We start from the raw sequence: 26,142 nt of genomic DNA, 5'->3' as shown, positions 1-26,142 counted from the left end.
GCCGACTCTTGGGAAGATCTCCCTGGGTCTTCCTTAACCTTCCCCACCTGGAAATAACCTCTGCTGCAGTTGAACATCCTCACAGGTTCTGCTCTATGGCGAGTAGGAGCTCAATAAATAAAGTTTAGTCGATGGATAGGAGTTGACTTAAATTTGTTAGCTGGTTTCCCAGCTTGAGGCAGTAAAAGCAGCAAACCTAAAAGGAACTGGGGACGTTAGAGGCTGACCCAGTGAGTAGCACGCTGAGAAATGGCACCAAGGAGAGAGAAGGCTTAGGAGCAGATGCAGAACTCAGCGTGTCTTCATTCATGTGTGTTCACTGGGTATCTGCTATGTGCTCGACGTTGTATTGTAACAGCATGACACAAAGAACAGATGTTAATAATGGTGGGTCCTGAGTCATTTCGAAATTAATTATATTTACCATCCTTGAAGCAAACTTTGGATTAATCATAATAATTTTGGATTGTTGGATATTTTGATTTCTGTACTTATTGGTTCCTGGAAAGAATATGGGTGATAGAGAGTTCGTTGCACTAAGTGAGCAAATTCTCTTTCTCAGTGTGCATGTTATGGATATGTAAATAGAATTGCTGATCTCTTCCCCTTTCATCCTACAGCAACAAAAGAGGTATCAACAGATAAAGAGCTCTACCTTGGTAATTCAGTCTTATATCCGGGGTTGGAAGGTGAGTTTAAAAGAAGTGATCCTTATTTATGTGAGGTTTTCATGTTCTTTACAAAGGATGATGTCTCTGGGCTCACCCTGCAGGGGAGGGTTCCTCATCTCCTGCCTACCCTGTAAACAGTCAGATGGAAAAAATAAATATTATGGGCCAAGCTCCGGCCCTACAACATGTCTTGGCTGCTTCCTGCTTTCTTTTCAGGAGCTTTGTTCTCTGAGCAGGAAGTCCTTGAAATAATACCGTACATGATTTCAATATCCTCTTGCCCCCTGTTTGCGAGGGAAGCTGTAGCGCAAAAGGCTGTCTCACACTGTTGCCTCCATACCTGTGAGCCCTGCCATACCTCAGCACCCCAGCACAGTGCCTTCCATACCTTCCCTGTGACCATCTTGCAGGCTGCCCCATCATGATTGAAAGATCCTAAGCGCTGGCTGTCCTAGTGGACCCACCACCTGGTTCTGGGTCCTTCCTGCCAAAGTGTTATTCAGAGTCAGCACACTATAGCCCACAAGCCAGATCTTGGTTCAGGAGTCCTGCCGTTTCCATTGCCCTTTGTCTAGGCCTGTGGGCAGCCCAGGTGCTTAGTAGTTGTCCCACAGCAATTGCCAAATACAAGTCTGGTGCGCTCAGAGTAAGTGAGATTGCCGCACGCAGGTTTTTCTTTGCCCTACTACCGAGTCCTGGGTCCAGGCGTCCAGTCTAGAGACTTCAGAGGCAGAACTCAGGGTTCGCCTCCAAACCGGCTGTCCTCCTGGCCCCCACTAAATCATTTTCAAGCAACTGCTGGAAAGAAGCCACTAGTACTGAACCAGTGAGATAATTTTATTTTATAGCAAGTTTTTAGCCATCTCTTTTGAAAAAAAAGTACAGCTACAGTTCCTTCCAGACAATAATAATAAAAGTGATCAAGTGGATTTTGGTGGATCATTGGAGATCCACTGACCACCTTCTGAGAACTGTTCCTTCCATCTGCCGTGTCCAGTTTGTATTGCTGTGGTCAGATTTTTTTCCTGTCACGTGTCAGGGCGTGGGAGGCTGCTGTCTATCTGAGTGGGGCTACACCGTCATGCTTGATAATGTCTTCATTTACCACCTTCTCATGGTCCATTTTGGGCTAATAAAGCAACCTTCCCTTTTCCTTTCTTTAAGCTACTGATTTTTTTCCTTGAGAAGGGGGATTATGACTATCTCTTCAGGTAGTTTTTTTTAAGTCACTATGGATATAGTTTTTTGGTGTTAATTTTCTATCTTTCTGGGTCATTCTGTTCTTTAGGCCCGAAAAATCCTGAGGGAACTGAAGCATCAGAAGCGCTGTGAGGAAGCAGCCACCACCATTGCAGCGTATTGGCATGGTACCCAGGTAGGCCAGAGACGCCCAGGAAGGCAGCGGGTCAGGAGTGATGTGTGGAGCAACGGACCCTCCCATTCGGGATTCACTGGCTTAAGCTCCTGAGCACGTGTTTGCCTCTTGCTCTTTCCAACGTTTCGGTGTGGGGTGGTGGCACACGCTTTTGTGTTTACTGTTTGATGGTGACCAGTGCCTCTCTTCCTCTTTCTCCATTGGGAATCAGCAGTAACCTTTCTTGCCTTAAACTTTTCTGTAACTCCTTTTCAAATGCATCACAGGCGCGAAGGGAACTGAGCCGGCTGAAGGCGGAGGCTAGGAATAAACATGCTATTGCAGTTATTTGGGCTTACTGGCTTGGATCTAAGGTACTTGAAATGCACATCCCATCACTCCCATCCTGGAATCCGCAATAATCAATCCATATCTCTAGCGTCTCAGGGGATGAAGACCCATGGTTAACAGTGGCTCACACTGGCGCATGTCCTAGTAGCCACATTTAATAACCCTGGAGATGTTCCTGCCAAGAGAGCACGTTAGGAAGCTTAAGCATGCATAGGCAAAAAAGACTAATTAATTGCTTACTAATGAGGTACTAGCATAGTGGCTCTTTTTTTTAAACTCTCGAGTAACATGCATGTTTAGTTTTTGGGGGGGGGGTTTGTTTGTTTTTTACCCCCCTAATATATCCTGGCAGTTTTCTGAAGGTGTTTTTGTGCGCTATGGGGGCATGATGGGAATGTTAAAGTTTGGGTTTCGATTGGTCTTCCGCAACATGTTGATAATAGAAACACCTTTAACGCATGCTCGACAAAAATATTAATCCATGAATGAAATTGTTTTTTAGGCTCACTGTGGTAGCTGTTGATTATTATAAGCAAAATATTATATGTGAAAAGAAATATCATCTGTGATTCAGCAGAAAGCTATGTTCATGCAAAGCTAGCTGTAATTGCCCCTGAAGAATCCCAGGAATTTCGGCATCAGCTGTTTGTGATCAGAAACAAAGGCCTCCTGAAATACTCTCACTAATCCCCAGGCAGAGTCGTGGGCTCTGTGAACGTTTCACATATCCCAAGGGAGGGAGCACTTTAGATGTTTTTGTTACTTAGAAAATCAAAGATCATCTCTGCTAAACATGTGTATCCCAGTTAGAAACTCAAATATCATTACCGTCCTATGTTTTTAAGTCTACCTTGTCAACATTATAAACCCGTCTTGTGAGAAAAATGAGAAAAGTCAACATTTGCCTGTATAAAGGTGTTAACTTGCCACAAACTAACCAAAGTTGTTCATTTGTGTCCTCCCCTGAAAATCTGTGTGGAACAGACTAGTTCCCTTTTATAAACTGAGGGAGCTGTCTTAGCAGAGGCAGAGGGACTCCTAGACAATTACTCTGGGCTTTCTCCACTGAATGAGAGAAATCCATTTCCCAGCCTGAGTACTGTAATGTAATGAAACCTTAGTGCCTGTCTGTTCCTGTCTTTTAAAATAGCATGCCTCAGATTAATTTTTCCCTAAGATTGATTTAAACCTACGAGTTATTTCACTTTTTTAATCTTGCTTCCATATATTTCACTGTTTAGGGCCTTACCTAATATTGAATTTTGATACATGCTACTTCTAATTTTCCAACTGGAAAAAATTGGGGGTTTTGTTGTTTTTGTTCGAAGCTTCAGAGAGGCAACCTTTATTCCTTCCAGTTTTCTAAATGGTTGTTCACAAGAGTTATCTTTTTATACATCCAAATGCATGAACTCAGGAATTCACAGCCTCTTGAGCCCCGTGGGCTGGCAGCAAAGGGAAGCCTATGTAAATCCTTAGGTGCCACTCAGATCTAAGGCTTTGATGAGGGAGGGGAGTGAGAGAGTGTGGAGAAGGGAGTGAAGAGGGAGAGAGAACAGGGGAGAGAAAAGAAACAGAATGGAAGTAAGGGGGAGGGCAGGGGAGTGCCTCCCTCAGGTACCCTCCTCTGGGACAGAGTCTCAATGCACCGCAAATACAAGGGACTGCGCTAGCCTGACACTGATGCTTTGGGTTTAAATGATTGTGCACCATTTCTCTTTCATTCTGAAATCCTGGTACATAAATTGGCTCTTCTGTTTGGTGGGGTGTCTTTTTCTGGTCATTTGTGCTGTCTGCATTGGGCTGTCTCTTTTATTTACCATCTAAAACATTCTAGGCTCGAAGGGAATTGAAACGCTTGAAGGAGGAGGCTAGGCGTAAGCATGCAGTTGCTGTCATTTGGGCTTACTGGCTTGGACTGAAGGTACTTCCTCAACCTCTTCTTTCTGTCCACGGTGAACTCAGTGAAGCCTAGCACCTACTAACTCTGACCAGACGATTGATTATGCGTGCTCATGGTCTGCACAGTCTTTTACAATGTCATCTTGCCTAATTTGGTTTCCTTTTGAGAACAGTCCTGTACACCAAAATTTTCTGATTTTATTGCATTGTCTTTCTTTAAATAATAAGTTAAAAGTAATAGCATATTAACGTTAAATAGTAATGTAGAATATTTTATTCTTTGTTATCCAAGTTCTGTTTAATGTTCTCTTTATGAGGATGAAGATTGTTTTTCATTTATGAGACAGAGTTACAGCAGTTGAGCTTAGAAGCTGACCTACCATGGCAGTGACCAGCCTGGGGATATTGGGCTTTTGTTTCCCTTTACCCATCTATTCTGTCCCATTGACGGCTCCTGGAGCAGAGCTTTCTTCAAAGTGCCCATCGTTCTAATTGTTCAGCATAGAAGCGAAAGGGTTTTGCATAAATATACAGATTTTGACAAATAAGACCAGCAGTAGATCATTCAGGTTAAAGAGAACTTTAGATTCAAATGCCCTCTAATTTAGGGCCGGGTTTATTTTAAAGCAATACTTCCTACTTGAGGTAAGCTTGCATGTTAGCAAATATGACTCTGAGCTCTGGAAAACCTTGAGAACGACCTTTAGGCAATATAAGGATTTTGTCTTCCTAATATTCAGTAACTCCTCACTGTAGGGAGCCATCCATATTGTCATTTGGGGATAATTAGGCCTTTTTTTGACATTTCCTCTTTGTTATTTTTACTATAATACTATAATTCATTTTTTAAAAATATTTGAATATTCTCCAGGAAACCATTGACTCTGAACCTGAACTGTTTTAGCAGTATCTGTAAACTCTGCTTTGATCAATCTGCGTTTTTCCCTGAAAGTTTAGCCTATAAACTTTTAGTAGATTAACTTTTTTATTATAATGAATATTTATCAAGTAATTGTTGAGGTAATTAAGAAGTAACTTAAATATGAATTTAAGATGTTCTATTTCAAGAATTCTGAACAAATTCTGTTACTACTTTTTTGAAGTTAAAACGGAGGATTTTATTTCCCATTTCATTCACATTCTAATTCGCATTCTAATTTTCATAAGAGGAAGGAACAAACAACATTGAGTCAGGATTTTTACTCTCTGTAATGATTTCTACCAGCAGCATCATGTTTATCTTCAGTTTTCTGGATTTAACTAATTGCATATGATTTTAAAAGTACTTTTAGGTTAAGAGTGTATGCTAGCATCCTATAAACCAAATTCAGTTCACAGGTGAATACTGTTTTAGCTGAAGTTAACTGGGCTTACTCTATAGACATAACTGTCTTTTTTTTTTTCCAGTTTCCACAAAACAGGAGTATTTTAATATGTTACCATTATTGTTATAAGATTAAATGTCTTTGAAGTCCAAGAATGTAATAATTTTGTATTTTTTTAAAAAAATAAGTATGTTGATATGAACAGTAACTTTGCCCTTTTAAATGATTTGATTCTTGTGGAATTGATTACAAAGTTCAGTGGACCCTTTTTAAGACCCCGGGGCCCATGAAGGGAACCCATTCTATATGCCAGCATGTTGTCACCAGGCCTCTTCTTTGTGTAGCTGTTTTTCAGGCGAAAGGGCCTGTCCTGTGAGTATCAAAAAGAATGTTGCACTGAGCTCAGTTACAATGAAATTCAAGTAAATATAGGACTTCTAGTATATTTCTAAGGATATGTTTTCATGAAACTCACTTTAACTTCTCTGCTTTTGTACACTGTTACAGTTTCAGGGGCTAATTAATAGGTATCATTTTTCTTCTTGTTCCTTCTAACCTTGTAAGTGAGATTTGAAATAGTTATAGACAACTGCATGGCTAAAAGAGAAATGATAATCAGTAACATAAGATATGAATTAAAGGAAAAACTGCCTATGTGGTGTATGGGAGAATTTTTAACCCTTAATAATCCACAGATGTAGAGAATAGGTCTGGTGCCCAAATGTCCAGAGGAGGGACCAGGCAGGTCCCATGGACGAGGGAAGTAGCAGATGGAAGGTAGGGTAGGAACGGCAGGCCTCCTGCGGGCCTCCTGTGGGCCTCCTGTGGTTTGGAGGTTACAGCTCTCTTCCAAAGGCAGCAATGGCTGCTCTGGTCCACTCAGTCCTTGTCACGTGGGAATAGGACTCACTGTTGCTAGATCTTAGAAAATTGTAAGAGAAACCTGCAGCCTGAATTCCTGTGTGAAGGTCTTAATTTTAAAATGTGCATATAAAACATTTTTCGACAAACAATTTGGTTACTAGTTTGCTAGTAAAGCCCCCAATGTAGAAATATTTTGAACATGTGCAGTTGAACCCAGAAAGCTAAAGATATAAGAAAAACATACATAATGTCTGAATTATTCAAGTAGGCTAATATTTTGCTAAATTCTAACTCTCCCATTTATAACTGAATGATGATAAACATTTTAAATGTTTTCCCCCTCAGTTTCCAAATTTAGCTATCATTCATTCATTTAGCAAACACCTCAGTTATTTTATTTGTTAGACACTAGTATACAAGGTAAATACGACAATATAGCAAGGAAGAAATGGTGAACTAAAACTGTAATGTGAGGTCTTAAGTGCTGTGATTAGTATTAGTAGACAGTTTGATGGGAATAGGGGTAAGAGAAAAAGTAATGCAATTAAATGGGAGATAATGATCATTCAATAGCTTCCTTTTAAATTCTTACTTTTAGTCACATTCACTTCTCAGTATGCAGTACTGAAGTCCTGTCTTCATATGCAAGGCTTTTGGAAACTGCCATATATTTCTTCAGGCATTTTTTTGCCTTCTAAGAACAATTTGAAGTGAAAATTACCTTATATAATTTTTTCTGGAATGTATTTTGATTTGTGTAGGGTTTGCAGCTATGCCTATAAAGCGTTTCTCATCAGATTGTCAGGCTCTTTAAAAACTAGTTAAGAGGATTAAAAACATCAAAACACTCTGGTATTATCTTGCATCTCTGAATTTCTTTTTCTCCAATTTAAAACCTACTGTCTCAGTATGCTTCAATTATTTTACTGTATCCAGAAAGACACTCATAAATTTACTTGTTCCATCTATGTTCGATTTTAATAGAGGTGTTATCACCTTTATGGGCATCTGCTGGCCGCGCATTAACCTCTGTATTCTGCTGCTTCTTTTTAAAGGTCCGCAGGGAGTACAGGAAATTCTTCAGAGCCAATGCTGGAAAGAAAATTTATGAATTTACACTTCAGAGAATTGTAAGTTTATACTTTACATATGGCTAATTAGCATTATTGCATTAACTAGTTAATAGCACCAACTCAGGAATATGTGACTTGTTTGGTAACAATTAAATCATAACTGTGCCACTGAGAGTTTGTGACCTTTTTTATCATCGGTTCTAAAATTCAAGTAGAATTGTGTCAGAAAGAGGCCTGTACGTGATTAATCAAATATTCTTCTTCTTTGACAGAGAGAACATACTTCGGGGAAAGTGAACCCAAGAAAGCCAGGTGTCTTAGTTCAGGCTGCTATAACAAAAATGCCATAGACTGTGTGCCTTAAACAATAAACATTTATTTCTCACAGTACTGGAGGCTGGACAGCCCAAGATCAGGGTGCCAGCATGCACTGGTTCTGGTGAGGGCCTCGTCCTGGTCTCCTCACATGACAAACAGAAGGAGAAGCTAACTCTTTTCCTGTCTCTTCTTCTAAGGGCACTAATCCCATCTAGGAAGCTCTGCCCTTATGACCTCCTCTCAACCTCATTACCTCCCCAAGGCCCCACCTCCTAACACTATCCCTTTGGGGGTTAGGGTTTCAGCATAGGAATTTGAGGGGAATGCCAAGAGCTTGCCCTGCTAAACTGCCACGAGCGGCTGCAAAGTAAGGTTGGCAAACAAGCTAGTGGGTGGAGGGGTGAGGGAGAGCAAGGCTATGCCCCTCTCCCGGGATGGATTCTAAAGTTCCCTTCCATCTTTCCAAAAAGGAGTAGATGTAATGGTGAAGAGCGCAAACTCTGGAGACTCACAGCTTTGCGAGCCTCATTTTGTCATCTGTAAAATGGGGATAATAATAGCATTAAACTTGTAGAGGTATGGTAAGGATTAAGGTGAAGTAACACTATAAAGCTCCCACAGTGCCTGGCCCATGTTAAGTGCTCTAGAGCAGGGGTCCCCAACGCCCAGGCCGCCGACCGGTACTGGTCTGAGGCCTGTTAGGAACCGAGCTGCACAGCAGGTGGTGAGCATCAGGCAAGCGAGCAAAGCTTCATCTGCCGCTCCCCATGGCTTGCATTACTGCCTGAATCATCCCCCTCCTCCGTGGAAACACAGTCTTCCACAAAACCAGTCCCTGGTGCCAAAAAGCTTGGGCACCGCTGCTCTAGAGCAGTGCTGTCCAGTAGAACTTTCTGCAGTCACAAAAATGTTCTGTATCTTTGCTGTCCAGTAGAGTAGCCACTGGCCACGTGTGGCTAGTGAGCAGTTGAAATGTAACTAGTGTGACTGACGAACTGGATTTTTAATTTTTTTAATTACTTTAAGTATAAATAACCACCTGTGCCCGGTGGCTACCTGTTCAACGCTGCAGCTCTCTAATGTTGACCGGTATCAGTATTAATGTTAATATTAAAACTAGTATGCGCGTTAGTATTCTTCTTTTCTCTTAACCATTTGGTGGAGCTCAGATTTCTCCAACCAATGCGAAGAGTGGAATAGAGACTTTCCAGAAGCGTTACAAAGTCTTATGGACTAAAGCTTGGTAAATTCCACTAAAGACTGGTTTCTTTGAGTCTGGTTTATGTCAAACCGTGTTTTTTTCCGGTGTATTTTACTCATCTGGTATTTTCTGTCAAACCCAACACAGGTGCAAAAATACTTCTTGGAAATGAAAAATAAGGTGCCTTCCTTATCTCCGATAGATAAGAATTGGCCATCAAGACCTTACCTATTCTTGGATTCTACTCACAAGGAGCTGAAAAGGATTTTCCACTTGTGGAGGGTAAAAATTGTCTTGCTATGTTTTTTCAGAGACTTCTTTTCGTATATTGTGAGTGTTTGAGGAGTGTTACGTAAAAGCAGAATCTTCCTCTAGCCTCAAGGAGAATTAGTTGAGGAAGTTGGTGTTTTTGAAGCGGGCAGCGTGCTTGGCTTTCTGTGAGAATTCCTAGAGCCCCAGGTGCTCCTGGGGCATCTTCTCTCATCTGTGGTTGGGAAGGAAAGAGCAAGGCTGCATTGTCTTTCCCATCCAGATTCCAGTTGCTTTCAAGTAGTTGAGTTTTTTGGTTTTGTTTTCCTCTTTAGTTGAAGAAATAGTTGCTTTAGTTGCTGGAGGTAGAAGTAATAAAATTTGAACATCTTCATGTGAGTGGTGAAGTCTCGAAAATTGTATGAGTTTACTTTCTATGAAGACATACATAGACACACATGAGAACACACACATTTTAATGGACTGGGGGGAAGAAGCTCTAAAGTCACCCAAAGGACATTAAAGAGATTAAAATTTCCCTACCTGAGTGAAAGGGAAGCTGAAAATCTACTTGATTTGGCCTTATATTTTGGCTCACTTAATTTTATATGAGAGCATAACATGTAATTTAGGTGGTGCTATGTGTGGAATACATGGGGTACTTGTAGAGAGGTTGACTTCATTTCAGTAACTTAGTTGATATATGGAATGCTAAATATATGTCATTCAGATAGAATGGAATCATTAGGTTGAAGGGCTTGTATTTAGTAAGTGAACGATTGATGGATACGTCTTCTGGGAAACTTTCCTGCCCAGTACTATGGGCTTCTTCTTAACTGAATCAATTATGTATAGAGACATTATCACTGATCAGTGATACCAGCACAGCATATAGAACTGGATTCTGAGTTCTGTTCCCTAACTTAGTCAGTTTGGCAAGATTCGCCAATGTCTTCAATGTTCATCTCCCCCTTTGAGTCTGATATGGAAACTATTTTCAGAAGTAATGATGGGGAGCTTCTAATGCTGGGCATCCACTCTGCCTGTCCTTTCCCCCGGCCCCTTTACCTTGCCTTTACCTCCGTTGAACTGGGGGTGGAGAATGGGAGGGGTGAGTTTATTCCAGGGGTGGGCAGCAATGCTAACATTCCTTTATACGATTATGTGGGTGGTTCTCAACCACCCCTGAACTGAATTTCTTAGAGAGTTCATCTAAAGAACCTGGTCCTGCCCCTCCCACCACCCCCTTCTCCTTTCAGTGCAATCTCAGAATCGGGTGAAGGGAAGATTTCTCAGGTCCCGTGTCCACGTTATAAAATGGTAATGGAGGATTCGGAACAGTGCTTTTCAAACCATAGGTGATAGCATACTTGTGGGTCATGAAATCAATTTAGTTGATTACTACCAGCATTTTAAAATGAAATACAGTACGATAGAAAATAACGGAATATACGACATCGTAGAAAGGATAAGTGTTGTTTTGTGAAGATTTTGTGTAAGTTGTCTATATGTGTGTCTATAAATATGTGCACTGGGTTGTGATGTACCATGTTTTCCTTACTGTGAGTCTCTGAAAGAGTATGATAGCTCAGGACTGTGGATGTCCAAGGGCTGACATCATAGTGGGAGGAAACGGTACTCCCGGGGGGCCCAGGCCAGATGTTTTGAAATAGCATCGCAAGTTCTGCCATACAAACAGTAGTTTTTATGACATTTTCTAAGACCAACCCTTTAAAGCTCAGGAAGGAAAAATTCTCTTGGCCTTTTAAATGAATATTTCATACACATTTACGATTATTCTTAACTGCTGTTAAATTGGCTTAGCATGTTTAAGGATGAGTAATGATTTATTTATATAAGTGATGTCCTTCTTTTTTTCTTCTTTTCATATCTCACAGTGTAAAAAATACAGGGACCAATTCACAGACCAACAGAAACTTATTTATGAAGAGAAACTAGAAGCCAGTGAACTCTTCAAAGACAAGAAGGCTTTATACCCATCTAGGTATTATGGCTTTGCTTTACCCATAAAAGTCAATATTTTAAAAGTTTCTCAGCTATATTCGTAGGCATTTTCTAGTGGGTTTTGATTTTAGTAATACACAGATTTTTAATTTCATGCATTACTTTATGATCAGCTGGATATGAATGTAACACATTTGAGCAAGGACTTCCATAGTATACTTAGAGAAGTGAGATCACATTTGTTGGTTTTACTCTATTGGCATTACCTGAACACTTCCTAAATAATTAGAAGTTGTCATTTAAAATAAAAATTGTCTAGGCTGTTAAGATAAACTTACATTGTAAATTCCCGTTAGTTTTCTATAGTTTTTGGACGCTAGCTGGTTTCTGATGGCAGTCTACTGTAATCACCATTCCAATCTTCCTGTTTTAACAAGCTGGGTCAGAATCTCATTTGTAAGATAAATGAAGAATGAGCCAGTCTGTCACTTTCTGAGTGTTGCCTAGGCACTGGCCCGTGGTGGCCTTTGGTCGGCTAACTTATTGGCTGTGAGTTCACTGGCCTTTGCAGCAAGTTCAGTTCCTTTATTGTAGACACCGAGTACTCAGTAAAAGAAGGAACACCAACTGCAAGTTTGCCAAGTGAAGTTCTTGGTAAAAACTGCTTATCAGAGTATTCTTACATCTCCCAAGTTCATCGTTTTCCCCCCTAGGATTCCTATCCCCTTTACATCTGGTGTTTCTAAAAAAGTAGATTGTACAATTTCAAGCCAAATCTGTAACAACTTTTAGCTTTTCCCAAAGAATGTCTTAGAAATAAAAATACATTATATGCTAAGTATATTCACACGTACTGCATGTGGTGTGTCTGTATTCTCTACGTCTACACATATTTGAAAGCGCTTCTTCTTAAAGGATTAAATGAGCATAAGTTGTCAAACTCATTTGCTTTAGATATTTTAAATGGCACAGCTTCCTTGGTCAGCTGACTTGGCTGCTTGAGGGGGTGTACACTCCCCTCAATCAAACACAGCGTCTAAATCCAACGTTGTTCAAAGTGCCTGCTCTGTAAAGCATATTCAGACAGGTAGATTGTCTATATTCTTTCTCCACCAACTTAATTCATTCAACTTTTTCTTTATATGTCTTTAAATTACAGAGTGACCTTCTTAATTAACATTCCCTATGGATGACTCTTTAGAAACTGGAAGGAGAAAAAAATGCATTTTCGAAGAAACAAATTCAAAGACTGTTAGCACTTTGTATTATTAAAACTGTGTTTGAATATGAACAGCAACCAAAAAATGTTAATATCAAGCCAAGTCCTCTTGGGTAGTTTTATTAGTTTTCGGGGATGGTGGCGTGCTCACCCTCTAGCATTGAGAGAGGTCGAATTGTTTACCCTCCCACCGCTGTGTGAAGTGGCGGCCCTTAGGGGTGCTGGCCTTTTCTGTCCCGGGAGCTGTGAAACACTGACCACCTACGTGGATTTTCTTCCCTGATCCTCCACACACAGCACAAGCATTTAAAGTTGTATTTGCAAATTGCCAGAACGTTATAGCTCAAAAGGAAGCCGTGGTTTTTCCTTGACGTCTTTGAAGAAGCCTCCCTGTCACCCCACAGGTCTTTAGGGAAAGCCACCTTGGTGCCGTGTGCATAATCATGCCTCTTACAAGAAGTAGTTTGGAAGAAAACTGCTCTGGTTCTGAATGTTTGCCTTGGCCACCTCTGTCCACTTAGGGGCATATCCTAAGAGGAAAGGCCTGATTTTTCTTTCATATATGGCCTACTTAGAGCCAGAGTTACATGGTAATATTAAGTGCTCTGCAGTTTTCTTCTCAAGTGGTTGCTCTGGATCTGTTCTTCCCCCGAAGGCCTACTCACTTCCTTACTCTCTGTGAGAAAATGAAAATTTTCTCTGGAGCAGGTGATGGTAATGATTTGTGCTCTTTTTACCATTGCTACGTATTGTGTAAAGATATTAATGAATCCTGTGTAGGCAGCTGTTAACCTTATAATAACAGATTAAAAGGAATGACCTATTCCTTCCTGTGAGTCCATGCACATGGGTCTTGGCTGTCCTACTTGTGAGTGATTTCTTTCTTGGTTGTTCCATGTGATAAGATTTTTATCAAAGTCTTACCAACCAAATGCCATGATCACATCAAAAATATATTTGAGGTGATTCCTCACTGTAGTTTTGATTTGCATTTCTCTAATGTTGTTGCTGGAGAGGGTGTGGAAAAAAGGGAACCCTCTTGCACTGTTGGTGGGGATGTAAATGGATACAGCCACTCTGGAGAACAGTATGGAGGTCCCTTAAAAAACTAAAAATAGAATTACCATATGATCCAGCAATCCCACTACTGGGCATATACCCCGAGAAAACTATAATTCAAAAAGGGTCATGTACCACAATGTTCATTGCAGCACTGTTTACCATAGCCAAGACATGGAAGCAACCTAAGTGTCCGTCAACAGATGAATGGATAAAGAAGATGTGGTACATATATACAATGGAATATTACTCGGCCATAAAAAGGAACGAAATAGAGTTATTTATAATGAGGTAGATGGATCTAGAGTCTGTCATAGAGAGTGAAGTAAGTCAGAAAGAGAAAAATACCATATGCTAACACATATGGAATCCAAAAAAAAAAAAAAATTGGTTCTGATGATCCTAGGGGCAGGACAGGAATAAAAACACAGATGTAGAGAATGGACTTGAGGACACGGGGAGGGGGCAGGGTAAACTGGGACAAAGTGAGAGAGTAACATTGACATATACACACCACCAAATGTAAAATAGATAGCTAGCGGGAAGCAGCTGCATCGCATGGAGAGATCAGCTCGGTGCTTTGTGACCACCTAGAGGGGTGGGATAGGGAGGTTGGGAGGGAGACGCAAGAAGGAGGGGATATGGGGATATATGTATACGTATAGCTGATTCACTTTGTTATACAGCAGAAACTAACACAACACTGTAAAGCAGTTATACTCCAATAAAGATGTTAAAAAAAGAAAAGAAAAAATATATATATATTTGAAATTTGAATTTCAAAATCAACTGACCTGTTACCTTTTTCTAGTTAGTAGTACTTCCATGTGAAACCATTTCTTACGTGAGGAACTTTTTTCCTTTAGTGTTGGGCAGCCATTCCAAGGGCCTTACCTGGAAATCAACAAGAATCCCAAGTATAAGAAACTCAAAGATGCCATTGAAGAAAAGATTATCATTGCTGAAGTGGTGAACAAAATTAACCGTGCTAATGGGAAGGTAAAAACGCAAACCCTGAAGACCTGTAAGAAGTGTTTATCAGTTGGGACAGTTTTCTGAATGTTAAAATTTGCATTTCGGAAATAGACTCACAGACATAGAAAACAAATTTATGGTTACCAAAAGGGAAAGGAGTGGGGTGGGGTAAATTAGGAATTTGGGGTTAACAGGTACACACTACTATATATAAAATAGATAAACAATAAGGTCCTACTGTACAGCACAGGGAACTATATTCATTATCTTGTAATAATCTATAACAGAAAAGAATCTAAATACATATATATGTGTGTGTGTGTGTGTGTGTGTGTATGTATAACTGAATCACTTTGCTCTGTGCTGAAACTGACACAACATTGTAAATCAACTATACTTCAAAAAAATTTGCATTTCATATACTCTACAGAGTTATTGTGAATGGAGCTGTTTTCTCTTTAAGCTTAGGTGGAATTTTGCTTGTTCTCTGAAATTATTGTGAGTTAAAATAGATTATCTATGTTCTTTAGTGTGTTCTCGTTTACGTAGGTGTGCATGCTGAAAAATATTAGAATAATATTTTCTACATTTCCACAAATAACAATGCTTTAAGCTCATGAACTCTTTTGGGGGGATTTTTGATCATTGGTTTTACATCCTTTTTTGTTTTGGTTTCTTGTAGAGTACATCCCGGATTTTCCTCTTAACAAATAATAATCTCCTTCTTGCTGATCAAAAGTCTGGACAGATCAAGTCAGAGGTTCCCCTGGTGGATGTAACCAAAGTATCGATGAGCTCACAAAATGATGGCTTCTTTGCCGTCCACCTCAAAGAGGTAAAGCTTTAACTATTGATTTGACTGAAAGATTTCTGCATTGGTCCAGTCTCTCAGACATTGATCTAAAATTTTCCACATGTGAATAATCCTGTTACTTGAAGTTTATATATTCTGTTTACCAACCTGCAAATTTGGTCTATATTCACTCATGTAAAATCTCAGGCTTGGTTTTTCAGTAACTAAATAAGATTAATGACTCTTTTTGACTCGTTCATTTGAGTTCTCATTTCACTGAGTAGCTTTTTGTTTACACCCACCATGATGTGCCTTATTTTGAGACTAATTCCTGGAAATATCAAGACATTCAAAATTATACTTCCTTCTTTTGTTTCTTCTATCTATTCAATTAGTAAATGTCTTCTTGTTCATCATTAATTTGGGGGGTTTTAATTAAAGGATGCAACTATAATAAAACAACTGCCTAGTAACTTTGACCTAAAGATTTTTTAATGTCAGCTTAACTAAGACCTACTGACTTGAACTGAGTGGTTAAGAATGTAGGCTCTGGTATTGGTGTCACTAACTTTACAGTGACCTTGGCCAAATCATTTAACTTTAATATGCCTACCTAATTTTCCTTTTCTTAAAATAGGGAAAATATTTGTACCTACTTCATAGTGTTGTTATAAGGGTTAAAAGAAACTATGTAATGTGCTTTTAGCATAGTGCCTATCACATAACAAATAGTCACTGAATAAACAGATGTCAGCAAACATTAATCATATATAGGTACATATACCTAGCTAATAGATAGTAACCTATCTAGCTGATTCTAAACATAAGAAAATCCCATAAGCTGATTAGTTCAGCCTGTTTTCCCCACTCTGGATTTTAGCCTAAAGGAGCATATTAAATCAGTGATTCCGAGCCTCGCTTATATATTAAAATATGCTGGTCCCCAGGCCATTTCCCCAGTCCAACCGAATCAGAGTTTCTTGGAATGGGGCAAAAGCATCCTGTATTTTGAAAGCTCCCCAGCTGAGTGCCTTGTGCAGCTAAAGTTGAACGCCACTGCCTGAGAGTATTTGTTGGAAGTCTTTTGGTTGTTGTTGTTCTTATTTTTTTAACCAAATCATGGAGGAGCTTTCAGAACAGCCCTTTCGGAATGAGTTATAGGTTAGGTCAGTGCTTCTCGAACCTGAGTTCACCCAGGGGTCTTCTTGTGGAATCGTCTGCGGTGGGCCTGCGGTCAGGCCTGAGCGTCTGCTTTTCTAACAAGCTCCCAGGTGATGTGGATGGTGCTTCTGGTCCGTCGACCAACTTGGGGTGGCAAGGGGTTAGGTAACCTTACTAAAGTGCTCGGAGCAACTTGGAAGAAATACTGCTTTTGTCATTATTATTCATTCGGGAGGATGGACTCCAGGAGCTGATATTTTTAAAGAGACTGTAAATGTGCTTTCAGACAAACCCGTAAACATGTACCTCCTGAGCTGTCTTTATGATAACCTGACTCTTGGTTTGTCCTTTCAGGGCTCGGAAGCAGCTAGTAAAGGAGACTTTCTCTTCAGCAGTGATCACCTGATTGAAATGGCCACCAAGCTCTATCGGACGACTCTCAGCCAAACCAAACAGAAGCTCAATATTGAAATTTCTGATGAGTATGTTCATGAATTGTGTGAATATGCCTTCTTTTAACTTTATTTTTTTAGTTGAGCGATCTGGTCTCATTCAGTTTTACAGCTACTACTTATTAAGTACTGAGTATGTGTCTGGCGTGTGTTCTAGATGATGGATGGGCAGCGAGTGACACTGACCAAGTCCCCACTTTCACGTACCTGACATCCTAGTGGAGGAGATGAAATAATACATAGGTGGTGTGACTTTGGTTAGTGTCGAGTGCTTGTGGAGAAAAAAAAGGCAGGTTAAAGGTCAGATGGTGTTAATTTTGATATGGAGATCAGGGAAGCCTCTTTGATGCGGTGACATTTGAATCGAAACTGGAATCTAAGGAGATGCCTTCAGGGGAGGCAGCAGGTACAAAGGCCCTGAAGCAGGAGTGGGTGTGGTGGCAGAGTGAAATGGGGAGGAAAGACCCTGGAGCAAGAGGCAGAGGGGCCCGGCTGTGTAGAGCTTGGTAGCTGAGGTCAGGAATTGAGATTTTGCTGCTCATGAAAAGTCACTGTGGGTTATGGGCAAGAATGTGGCGTGATCCGATTTATGATTTTTGAAGAGCTCTCTGGCTGCAGGGTGGGGAATGACTGTTAGGGAGGCAAGAGTGAAAGCAGAGAAAATAGTTGGGAGCTTCTGTGAGCTCTTGAGGGTAAGGACGTTGAGGCTTAGGCTAGGGTGTGAGTAGGGGAAGTAGTGAGAAGTAGTCAGGTTCTGAGTGTGATTTGAAGGAAAACGAGAACTTATTAACATACTGGGTGTTAGGTTTTGGGCCTGAGCCTACATGGTACCATTTACTGCAGTAGCTGACACTGAAGAAAGAGGGGTTTGGGGGTGGCTGAGGTGTGGGGAGTCAGGAGTGCCGGTTTGGGATGTGTTAGGTACTTGAGATACCTTTTCTCACATGTAAACGAGAGTTATAGAGTAAGTGTTCCATGTTGACAACGGTTCACTAGTGTCAAGACGGCTATGAGTTTGAAATTTGCTTTTTTTGCTTCACATTAGGGCTCTGATTATGGAGACATGTGATTTGTATGCAGATTGGAGCATCCCTCCATTTATTAAATCGGTCAATATGAGATCATTGACATGAATTTTAGTTACTATGTGGATTGACACTTACTTGATTACTTTTTAATAGATTGTTTACCACCTGTGTATCTACTTCCTTGCACGCAGAGTAAAAATTTGCAACACCGTATCGCTCAGGACATGATTTTATTCACTAATGAAGATTTTGCCAGCCTATTCTATCTCAAGTCTTTATAAAAGTCTCTCTAAAATAAATACATACCCATTCCTGTCCCCTTGTAAACCACACCAACTCTCCTTGATGTGTTAGGATTGACAGAACCTTAGGTTCATTGTCTGTTCTAAGAATGGTGTTTAGATGGGGCGCGGGGGTGTGGGAATATTGGCCTTTATGTATACTCTATATTGGAAAATGCAATTTACACAAAATAACTTTCCTTATGATTGAGTCCTTTCTCATAAAACAAAGAAATTAGGAAAAAAGATAAGGGCTTGTTGGGTTCCAGTCAATTAAGGTTTTAACCTGTGAGGGCTGTTAGATCTTTAAACTCTCTTTAGTTGAAATTTTTCATAACTCAGGAAACTACACTTCTTGTTTTGGTGTGACTGGTCATTCCCACTCATCGTGGAAAGATTCTATGTGTTCAGTTGGAGAAGCTCCTTGATATATGGATGAAGCAGCTTCGCATTTGGTCTGCTACATTAATAAGGCCATCTTTGCAGAGAAAATCGTGCCAACATCCAGGCCACAAAGGATTGCTGCCTTTAAGCACTTCCCAAACTGGCATTCTGAGAACACTGCCTTTGCAGGATGTTAGCAGTGATGTGCTGTGAAGAAATGTACAGTCCTTCTTCACTATAGCACCTCCCAGAGCCTCTGCAGTCTTGTTGCACATTGTGACTCTCCTGAGGGGCTCCGGGGGGTGCCATGTGCTGTATCAACCACAGGACCCCTCCAGTGGCTCTCACAATTTCTGTTCGAGGCACATGATCTCAGAACACTGATGGGGATAGTTTGCTTCAGGGCGACAGGGACCCTGCTTGTCACAGAAGAGGGATGTGATGTTCTAGCTGTGTAGGCTTTTAATAAACATGCTTGACTGTGCGAAGATTCTGTGTGGCCACGTGAAGAAAACAAACATTTAGTAGCATTATAAACCAGTCCAGAACACCTTTCCTTCCCCTATTCCTAATTATTGGTTGGTCTCATAAAAATAAAATAGCTGATGGAAGCTTGCCTAGCACCGTGGTCCCTTCCTGGGCAGTGCAGGAAGCCACGTGGCAGGGCAAGGCTCCCATGTAGCCTCTGATTCATAACCTCTGGGAGCTCTTAAGCAGGGATTATACTCCTTTTTGGAGAGCATTTTAAACAAAATTTTGCATTTTAAACAAAATTTTACAGAGTCATGGGGAGGGGTGCCCATGACATATTTTTGCAGACTATACAGACAGACCAGTGTTGTAAACAGCATACTGTTCTGTGACCAGGACCTTCCTCAGTAGATCCTTTTCAGAAGTAGAAGTAGTTATTCTAACAAACCCAGTCTCCACAATCCCTATATGTCAGTTTATAGGAGGAAAGTCAAAGGCCTGTTACTTCCTTAGAGCAGTTTTAACCTGCACATGTAGAAGTGAGAATTGAATTCAGTGAGGGACTCAGCTGCCTTATAATCCCCAGTCCTTAAACTCCCAAACTATTCAATCTGTAAATAGATTGCGTTTTAAGGATAACCTTAAGTAAGATCTATAGTATTTCTAAAAATGAATCTATAGTAATAGAAACTAAAGTGAATTTTTCTATTCAGTATTTTAAATATACATGTGTATATGCATACATGTATACACACATACATGTAATACACACATACACATATTTAAGTTATACAGTTGTTTTTCTGAATATTTCAAGTCCAAACAACTAATCTATGTTCCTTTTACTGTGAAGTTCTGTTATTGGTGCTGTGAACTCATGCATCTGACATGATTATTTGCTGCAGGATGATTCTCTGATTCTCTGTCCTTACTGTGGGCCAGGCTTCAGTTTTCTCTTCTATGAAATAGAGATAAATAATTACCTCATAGGATTGTTTTAAAGTTGAGTTAATATGTGTAACTTACTAAGAACAGTGTGGTCCGTAGTAAATACTCGGTAAAGTTTAGTTACCGTCATTTCTAGAGTGAATCACGGTCATGAATTGCGAACACAGAGACAGCCAGTGTATGCTAAACTTATTGGGAAAAGAACTCCCCGTACATTTATTACTACAAGTGGTCTTTAAAAATTAAAATGTAAAAATATTTGATTATTTATGTTAAACTTGAAAGGTTTTGTTTTTCCTGAGGCACATAGATATAAGTATACATTGCTGGAGAGAGATCTCAGGTGAATTTAGAACTAGAGCTTCTTTTTTAGTGCTTTCACGTTGAAAAGAAACAGCCCATTTGAAAGCTCAGGAGTACCACTGATGAGTACAAACTTATGTGTCACGTTTCACTCCAGTAGCTAATGTTTGCAAAATGTGGCCTCTTTAGACCTTGAAACAGAGACTAACATGTACAGAGCAGAGCTGTCGTCGTGGGTGCCAGTGAGCATGTGACCCATCACATGGTTTTTAGAGTGGCTCGCTTAATTATATGCCAGTAACTCAGAAAACAGTTCCCTGAGAAACATAACCGAAAGCATGGTAACATTACACTGATTCTGATGGTGGAGAGAAAAGAGCACAGGCCTTGAGCTGGGAAGGGCTGGGTTCTGGTTCAGCCATGCTGCCCTCATGCCTCCTTGGTGATGCCGTCCTGGAGGGCAGAGACCTCAATTTATACATCTGGATTTCTGTCCCTCACAGCACCCAGACCAAGGGGAAGCCAGTCATATGTCTGTTGTAGGAAGGAGTGACAGATAATCTTGTGGGCAGGCACTTGATCCATGAAAGGAAAGATTTGAACTAGAATATGGTTTCCCACAGTGTACCACATATACCACTGGTAGCATAAGAGGTGGCTTTAGGTGTACGCTGATAGATTTTTATGTATGTGTGGATATTGAAAATATAACTGGCAGATCAGACTCATGATTTCATCATTTTTATTCAGTAGGCCACAGCTATTTTGAAACATTTATTTAGTGTGTAGATATGAAAAAAGATGTGTAGGATGTATGTAAATATCCAACATTTGGAAACCATAGTCTGGAGTGTCTCTAGACCCCCTTTTCTTTTTTTTTAATTTATTTATTTAATTTATTTATTTTTGGCTGCATTGGGTCTTCGTTGCGGTGCGCAGGCTTTCTCTAGTTGTGGAGAGCGGGGTCTACTCTTCGTTGCGGTGCGCGGGCTTCTCATCGCGGTGGCTTCTCTTACTGTGGAGTACGGGCTCTAGAGTGCAGGCTCAGTAGTTGTGGCGCACGGGCTTAGTTGCTCCGCGGCGTGTGGGATCTTCCCGGACCAGGGCTCGAACCCGTGTCCCCTGCATTGGCAGGTGGATTCCCAACCACTGCACCACCAGGGAAGCCCTAGGCCCCTTTTCTGAAATTCTGTATTGCATTTTCTCAATTTGTTGATAATTTAATATTTTTGCTATGCAGAAATGGAGAAAAATAGCACGTTCATCTTTCCGTCTGAAACATGGAAATAATTATTCATAGCCCTTCTTACGGTATAGGAATATAATGAGCTAATGATCTTGAGTTTACTTAGGGCTAAATTATGGCCACTGGAAGCAAAATGCAGTGTAATACCTGTTGGTGTGATCCTGTGGCTAGAAGGGCTGATGGAAAGGGGATACTTGTCAAGGTAAATATCCATTAAAAAACAAAAGCTGGTGTTAGTGTAATCAGCTGTTTAATGTGTACTTTTCTTCAGTTTGTCTTATTCTTTCCTCCTAGGTTCCTGGTGCAGTTCAGACAAGACAAAGTATGTGTGAAGTTTATTCAGGGCAACCAGAAAAATGGGAGTGTCCCAACATGCAAGCGAAAAAACAACCGTCTTCTTGAAGTCGCTGTCCCTTAACTGGCGCCTCCCCTCTGCTTCCATGGACTCGTTTCTTTGTAATAGTGCAATTTGGTTTTGCTTTGTTTGGGGTTCATTGTATGTTCGGGAATTGCCAAAGGTTAATACTGTTAGAGTCCCTTGGCAAAATAAAAATATTTTACTATTGGAATAGTTTTAACCCTTAAAGTACACATTCTGTCCTGGGACAAGATTGTAGAAACTAACAATATCTATGCCATGTCGTGCGTGTTCCTTGTTTAGTCATCATGTTAGATCTTTGTGCCCTAAAGCAACATATTACTCATAAATCATTAATACATCTAAGTGTAGGAAACGGTCTTAACAGATAGTGTATCCGTTCATCAACTATTTATTGAATGCCTGCTCTGTGCTAGGCATTGTGCTAGGTGATACGAAAACTTATGAGGAAGCTTTTTTTTTTTGTTTTAAGGCCATTGCATTCTGGCTGGTTTGTGCTGGCTGTACCAGGGCTAAGAGAGTTTGAAAATGTTGAGACAAAAACAGTAACTGTTGATGATGGACAGCATTTGTTAGGAACCCTGTAGTATGATCTTTAACAATATATACTTCAAGAAGGGCTGGTCCTAGGAAGTAGATACATTGATATATGACTCGGTAAAATTGCCTCTATGTGTGGTTTCTATTTGAAAAGAGAAAACTGACATTTGAACAGGACTTTTAAAGTGTTCAGATCTCTTGTGATTGCTTTTAACGGTAGAAAAGAGTCATTCTTATTTTAGAAAAAGTGACAGAAGCAGTCCAGTAAGGTTATATTTTCCCGTTTCTGGTAAACATCATATATGATCCTAGATATGCTAATATCTGCAGAGTGTTGTTTTCACCCAAATTACAGTGAAAGGCTGAAAGCCTTTCGGATGGTGGCAAGCATTCTATATGATGTGCAATAAACATCCGAGATCTTTTTTGAAAGTTTTATTTATAATATACATTTTGTATGAGAGAGATGATTAGTACAGGGTACATATTTTAGTCAAGGATCAAAATGGTGTGTGTTAATTTGCAGGATTTTTCCCCCCCAAATTCACAGTAAGGATTCATTTTGGAAACTATATTTTAAACTTCGGAACCAAATCGTTTCTCATTTGGGAGGATAATGTATATACATTGGTATGTTAAATAATAAAACTGTTCGAATTTGGTGCCATTTCCTGGATCACAACCGTATTTTTGTATTTCAAGCTATTTTCTTACGTTGTCAATGTATTGTCGCACAGAAAGGCTTTACAAACCAAACGTTACGCGTTCTCTGTGTAATTGAATTTCACTTACCTTTTGTAAACCAGAAACATTCGTTGAAAGTCTTTTCTGGGGATTTTCTTTTAACTTTTGTACTTTAAAAAGTTGCTCCCATAAAGAAATTCTCAGAAGCCTTTGTGTTTATTGGCTCAGGTAGAGGATATAATTACTTTCTTTGTCTTTTCCAACATGTATATAAAGTGGTAGATTGATGATTACTGAAATAGGTGAGTAGAAATTTGGAATTGAGAGGTGTTTTATTAAAATGTTTTTAAAAAATATGTAATACATTCACATTGTTCAACATACAAATAAATGTAAAAAGATAAATAATACAAATTCTCCATCCCATCAGTCACCCATCTGCTCAGTTCCTGTGCCTCCCTGCAAAGTTAACCATTGTTTTTAATTGGTTTTACTTTATGCATATGCTTACAAGAAGAAATAAAAATAGAGATTCTTATCTTCCTCCTGCTTTAGTAGACAAAAGCTATTATAGATATTGTTCTTTACTTTGCCTTTTTTGCTCTTCATTCTTTGTACCGTATAGTCTTCCGTTGTGTGGGTGCACTATAATGTATTTATCCGGTCCCCTGCTGATCATCATTGGGTTGTTTCCCGAACGGAAGTTCACAGGGGCACGGCACTGTTGACCAGACCTGCCTGTGCTGCCCACCCACCCCCATGCCTGACTAGAGGTTACTGATAAGCTGTAATGTTGCCTACTACAGCGGGTGAGCATCCAGTACTTCTGTATCTTTGAATTTCTGTCACTGTCCTGCAGTGGAGAATTAAAGTATTGGTGGCACTCCAGATTTCCTATGTACCTTAGTGACACAGCCCTAACTTGTTCCCAACCACCACTTTGTTGCCCAGCCCCTGGAGTGGCTTGTAGATGTTGTGCTTGAAAAAAGTAACCAGGCAGTGAGGACCAACATCAGACCATGGTAGTCGCCAAGTTTGCAGTGCTGTTGACGCCGTTACCCTTGACTTTGACATCCATCTACCACAAGGCAAGAAGCGAACATGGGAAAGTTACTGTCTTAAAGACTGGTTACGGTTTTGTATTTCACACTCTTGGAATAATAACTTGGACCCAGTACTTAGATGTAAGACCTTCAGCTGTAGTTTGAGTACCTTTGCTCATACCCCAGGGGTTACAGGTATGTCTGTAATGGCAAAGCACCAGGGCCAAGGGTTCTGAGAATGAAGGACATCCTTAGTATTGAAGATTTGGCTGAAATCTAAGAGAATAAATAGTTTTATTATCATGTCATTTCAATAATATGCTGAGTGAGAACTCTCAAGTTCATGTAACTGAGTGTAATTATGATAATTACAGCATGGTTTAAAATTCTTTGAGGCTAAATATAATAGACAACAGCTTTTTTGTTTGTTTGTTTTTATTCGCTATTTTTCATGTACTAGGTAAGGTAATTTAGGCCCTAAGATATTCAAATAAGAAGCACTTTTTAAAATGGTGTATGTTGCTGGTAAATTCCGTAATGGTCTATTATATTAGGCTTTTGCCCAAAGGCATTGTAGTAAGAGCCTTTGTTTTTAAGCTGGTCATTGTTTTTCCATTAATACCGCAGTACTCAAATTCACAAAAAAGTGCAGTGGAACGAAGGGCAGTAGTTCTGCTTTTCTTTCCTCCTGGTAAGAGTAGCAGCTGTGAGTTTTCATTGTCCGTTTGAAGATTCAATGTTGAGGAGCTGAGGTGCTCTTTTTTTGGATATCATTTTAACAATTCCCATTCTGTGCACTTCCATTCTCAGGGTTTGCTTAGCTAAACCCTAGGAAGCTGCGGCCTTGACCAGCTAGCACTTGCTTTCTGGTCTCATCAGCTTCTATTCCAATAGCCACTCAGTAGAAAATTAGTTTTTCGGTTGTTTTCTTCCAAATCTTGGAATCATTTGCTTCTTTCTCTCTGGTTTGAAGATCATTTTCAAAATCTGGAGTTAATCACAGTACAGCGTAAACCACAATCTCTTCCTCATTAACTTTTTTTGCTGGCATGGTGGCCAGATCCCTCTGCTCAGTTACATAAAATTCAACAAAAATCTGAGTTTGTAAGGAAAATAGTCTCAGCTTCTCAGCGTTTAAGGAGGAAACTGGGAACAGAATTTAATTCCATGTTCACCAAAAGGCCTGGCAGTACTGAGAGAAAGAAATATCAATAGATCAGCCAGCTTACCTTATCATTTCACTTAGTTTTTAAATGTTTTTTTAATCCAGTTTTGAGACATAATTGACATTTGGTTTTAGGTATACAACATAATGATTTGCTATGGGTGTATTATTGTGAAATGATTATCACAATAAGTTTAATTAACATCCATCACCTCTCATAGTTAATTTTTGTGATGAGGATTTTTAAGGGTACTCTCTTAGGTCATTTCACTTATACTCATCCCAACTTTTTTCTTTTTTCTTTTTTCTTTTCCTTTCTTTCTTTCTCTCACCAATTAATGGATCTGGCATATTCTCTTTTAAAATATTTTTGTTTAACGACATACACATCAGAAATGTACACAAACCAGAAATGGACCTATCAAAGAATTTTTACAGAGTGAACACATCCATGTAACTAGCACCGAAAAAAGAAGCACCCCAGAGATAGCACCCAGGAGCCCCCTTCTCCATCCCAGACATAATTCCTTATAAAAGTAACTTTTCTCTTGTTTTCTAGTATTATATATTAATTTTGCCCTTTTGTTTTACTTCCTATAAGTAGAATCATCCAGTATATACTCCTCCTTCTGGCCTCTTTCAATCAAATTTTGGATTTTGATCTTTTCCTGGGCTAGCAATATGATACTCTCGTGATGGTGGCCAGTGGCTGCAGCCGCCGCTCCCAGTCAGCTCCGT

At 39.9% G+C, this 26,142-nt stretch overlaps 1 protein-coding gene across 3 annotated transcripts in view; it reads left to right on the top strand.

Moving 5' to 3' along the window:
* The window catches only part of MYO1B (myosin IB), a 192,528-nt gene extending 168,789 nt beyond the window's left edge, over nucleotides 1-23,739 (top strand). The window contains exons 21-31 of one of the 3 annotated variants that reach the window (XM_032638059.1): nucleotides 621-689; nucleotides 1,960-2,046; nucleotides 2,313-2,399; nucleotides 4,214-4,300; nucleotides 7,523-7,597; nucleotides 9,207-9,341; nucleotides 11,207-11,313; nucleotides 14,418-14,550; nucleotides 15,209-15,361; nucleotides 16,835-16,962; nucleotides 21,888-23,179. In XM_032638059.1, the coding sequence (XP_032493950.1) occupies nucleotides 621-689; nucleotides 1,960-2,046; nucleotides 2,313-2,399; nucleotides 4,214-4,300; nucleotides 7,523-7,597; nucleotides 9,207-9,341; nucleotides 11,207-11,313; nucleotides 14,418-14,550; nucleotides 15,209-15,361; nucleotides 16,835-16,962; nucleotides 21,888-22,011 (1,185 nt within the window). In that variant the 3' untranslated portion in view covers nucleotides 22,012-23,179. Of the gene's footprint in view, nucleotides 1-620; nucleotides 690-1,959; nucleotides 2,047-2,312; nucleotides 2,400-4,213; nucleotides 4,301-7,522; nucleotides 7,598-9,206; nucleotides 9,342-11,206; nucleotides 11,314-14,417; nucleotides 14,551-15,208; nucleotides 15,362-16,834; nucleotides 16,963-21,887 lie in introns of all 3 variants that reach the window. The other 2 variants (XM_032638060.1, XM_032638061.1) reach the window with 2 other exon arrangements.
* The last annotated feature ends 2,403 nt before the right edge of the window (nucleotides 23,740-26,142 follow it).

This window comes from Phocoena sinus, chromosome 7 (assembly GCF_008692025.1).
Source record: "Phocoena sinus isolate mPhoSin1 chromosome 7, mPhoSin1.pri, whole genome shotgun sequence".
Taxonomy (NCBI): domain Eukaryota; kingdom Metazoa; phylum Chordata; class Mammalia; order Artiodactyla; family Phocoenidae; genus Phocoena; species Phocoena sinus.
This window is presented reverse-complemented; position numbering and strand designations above follow the sequence as displayed.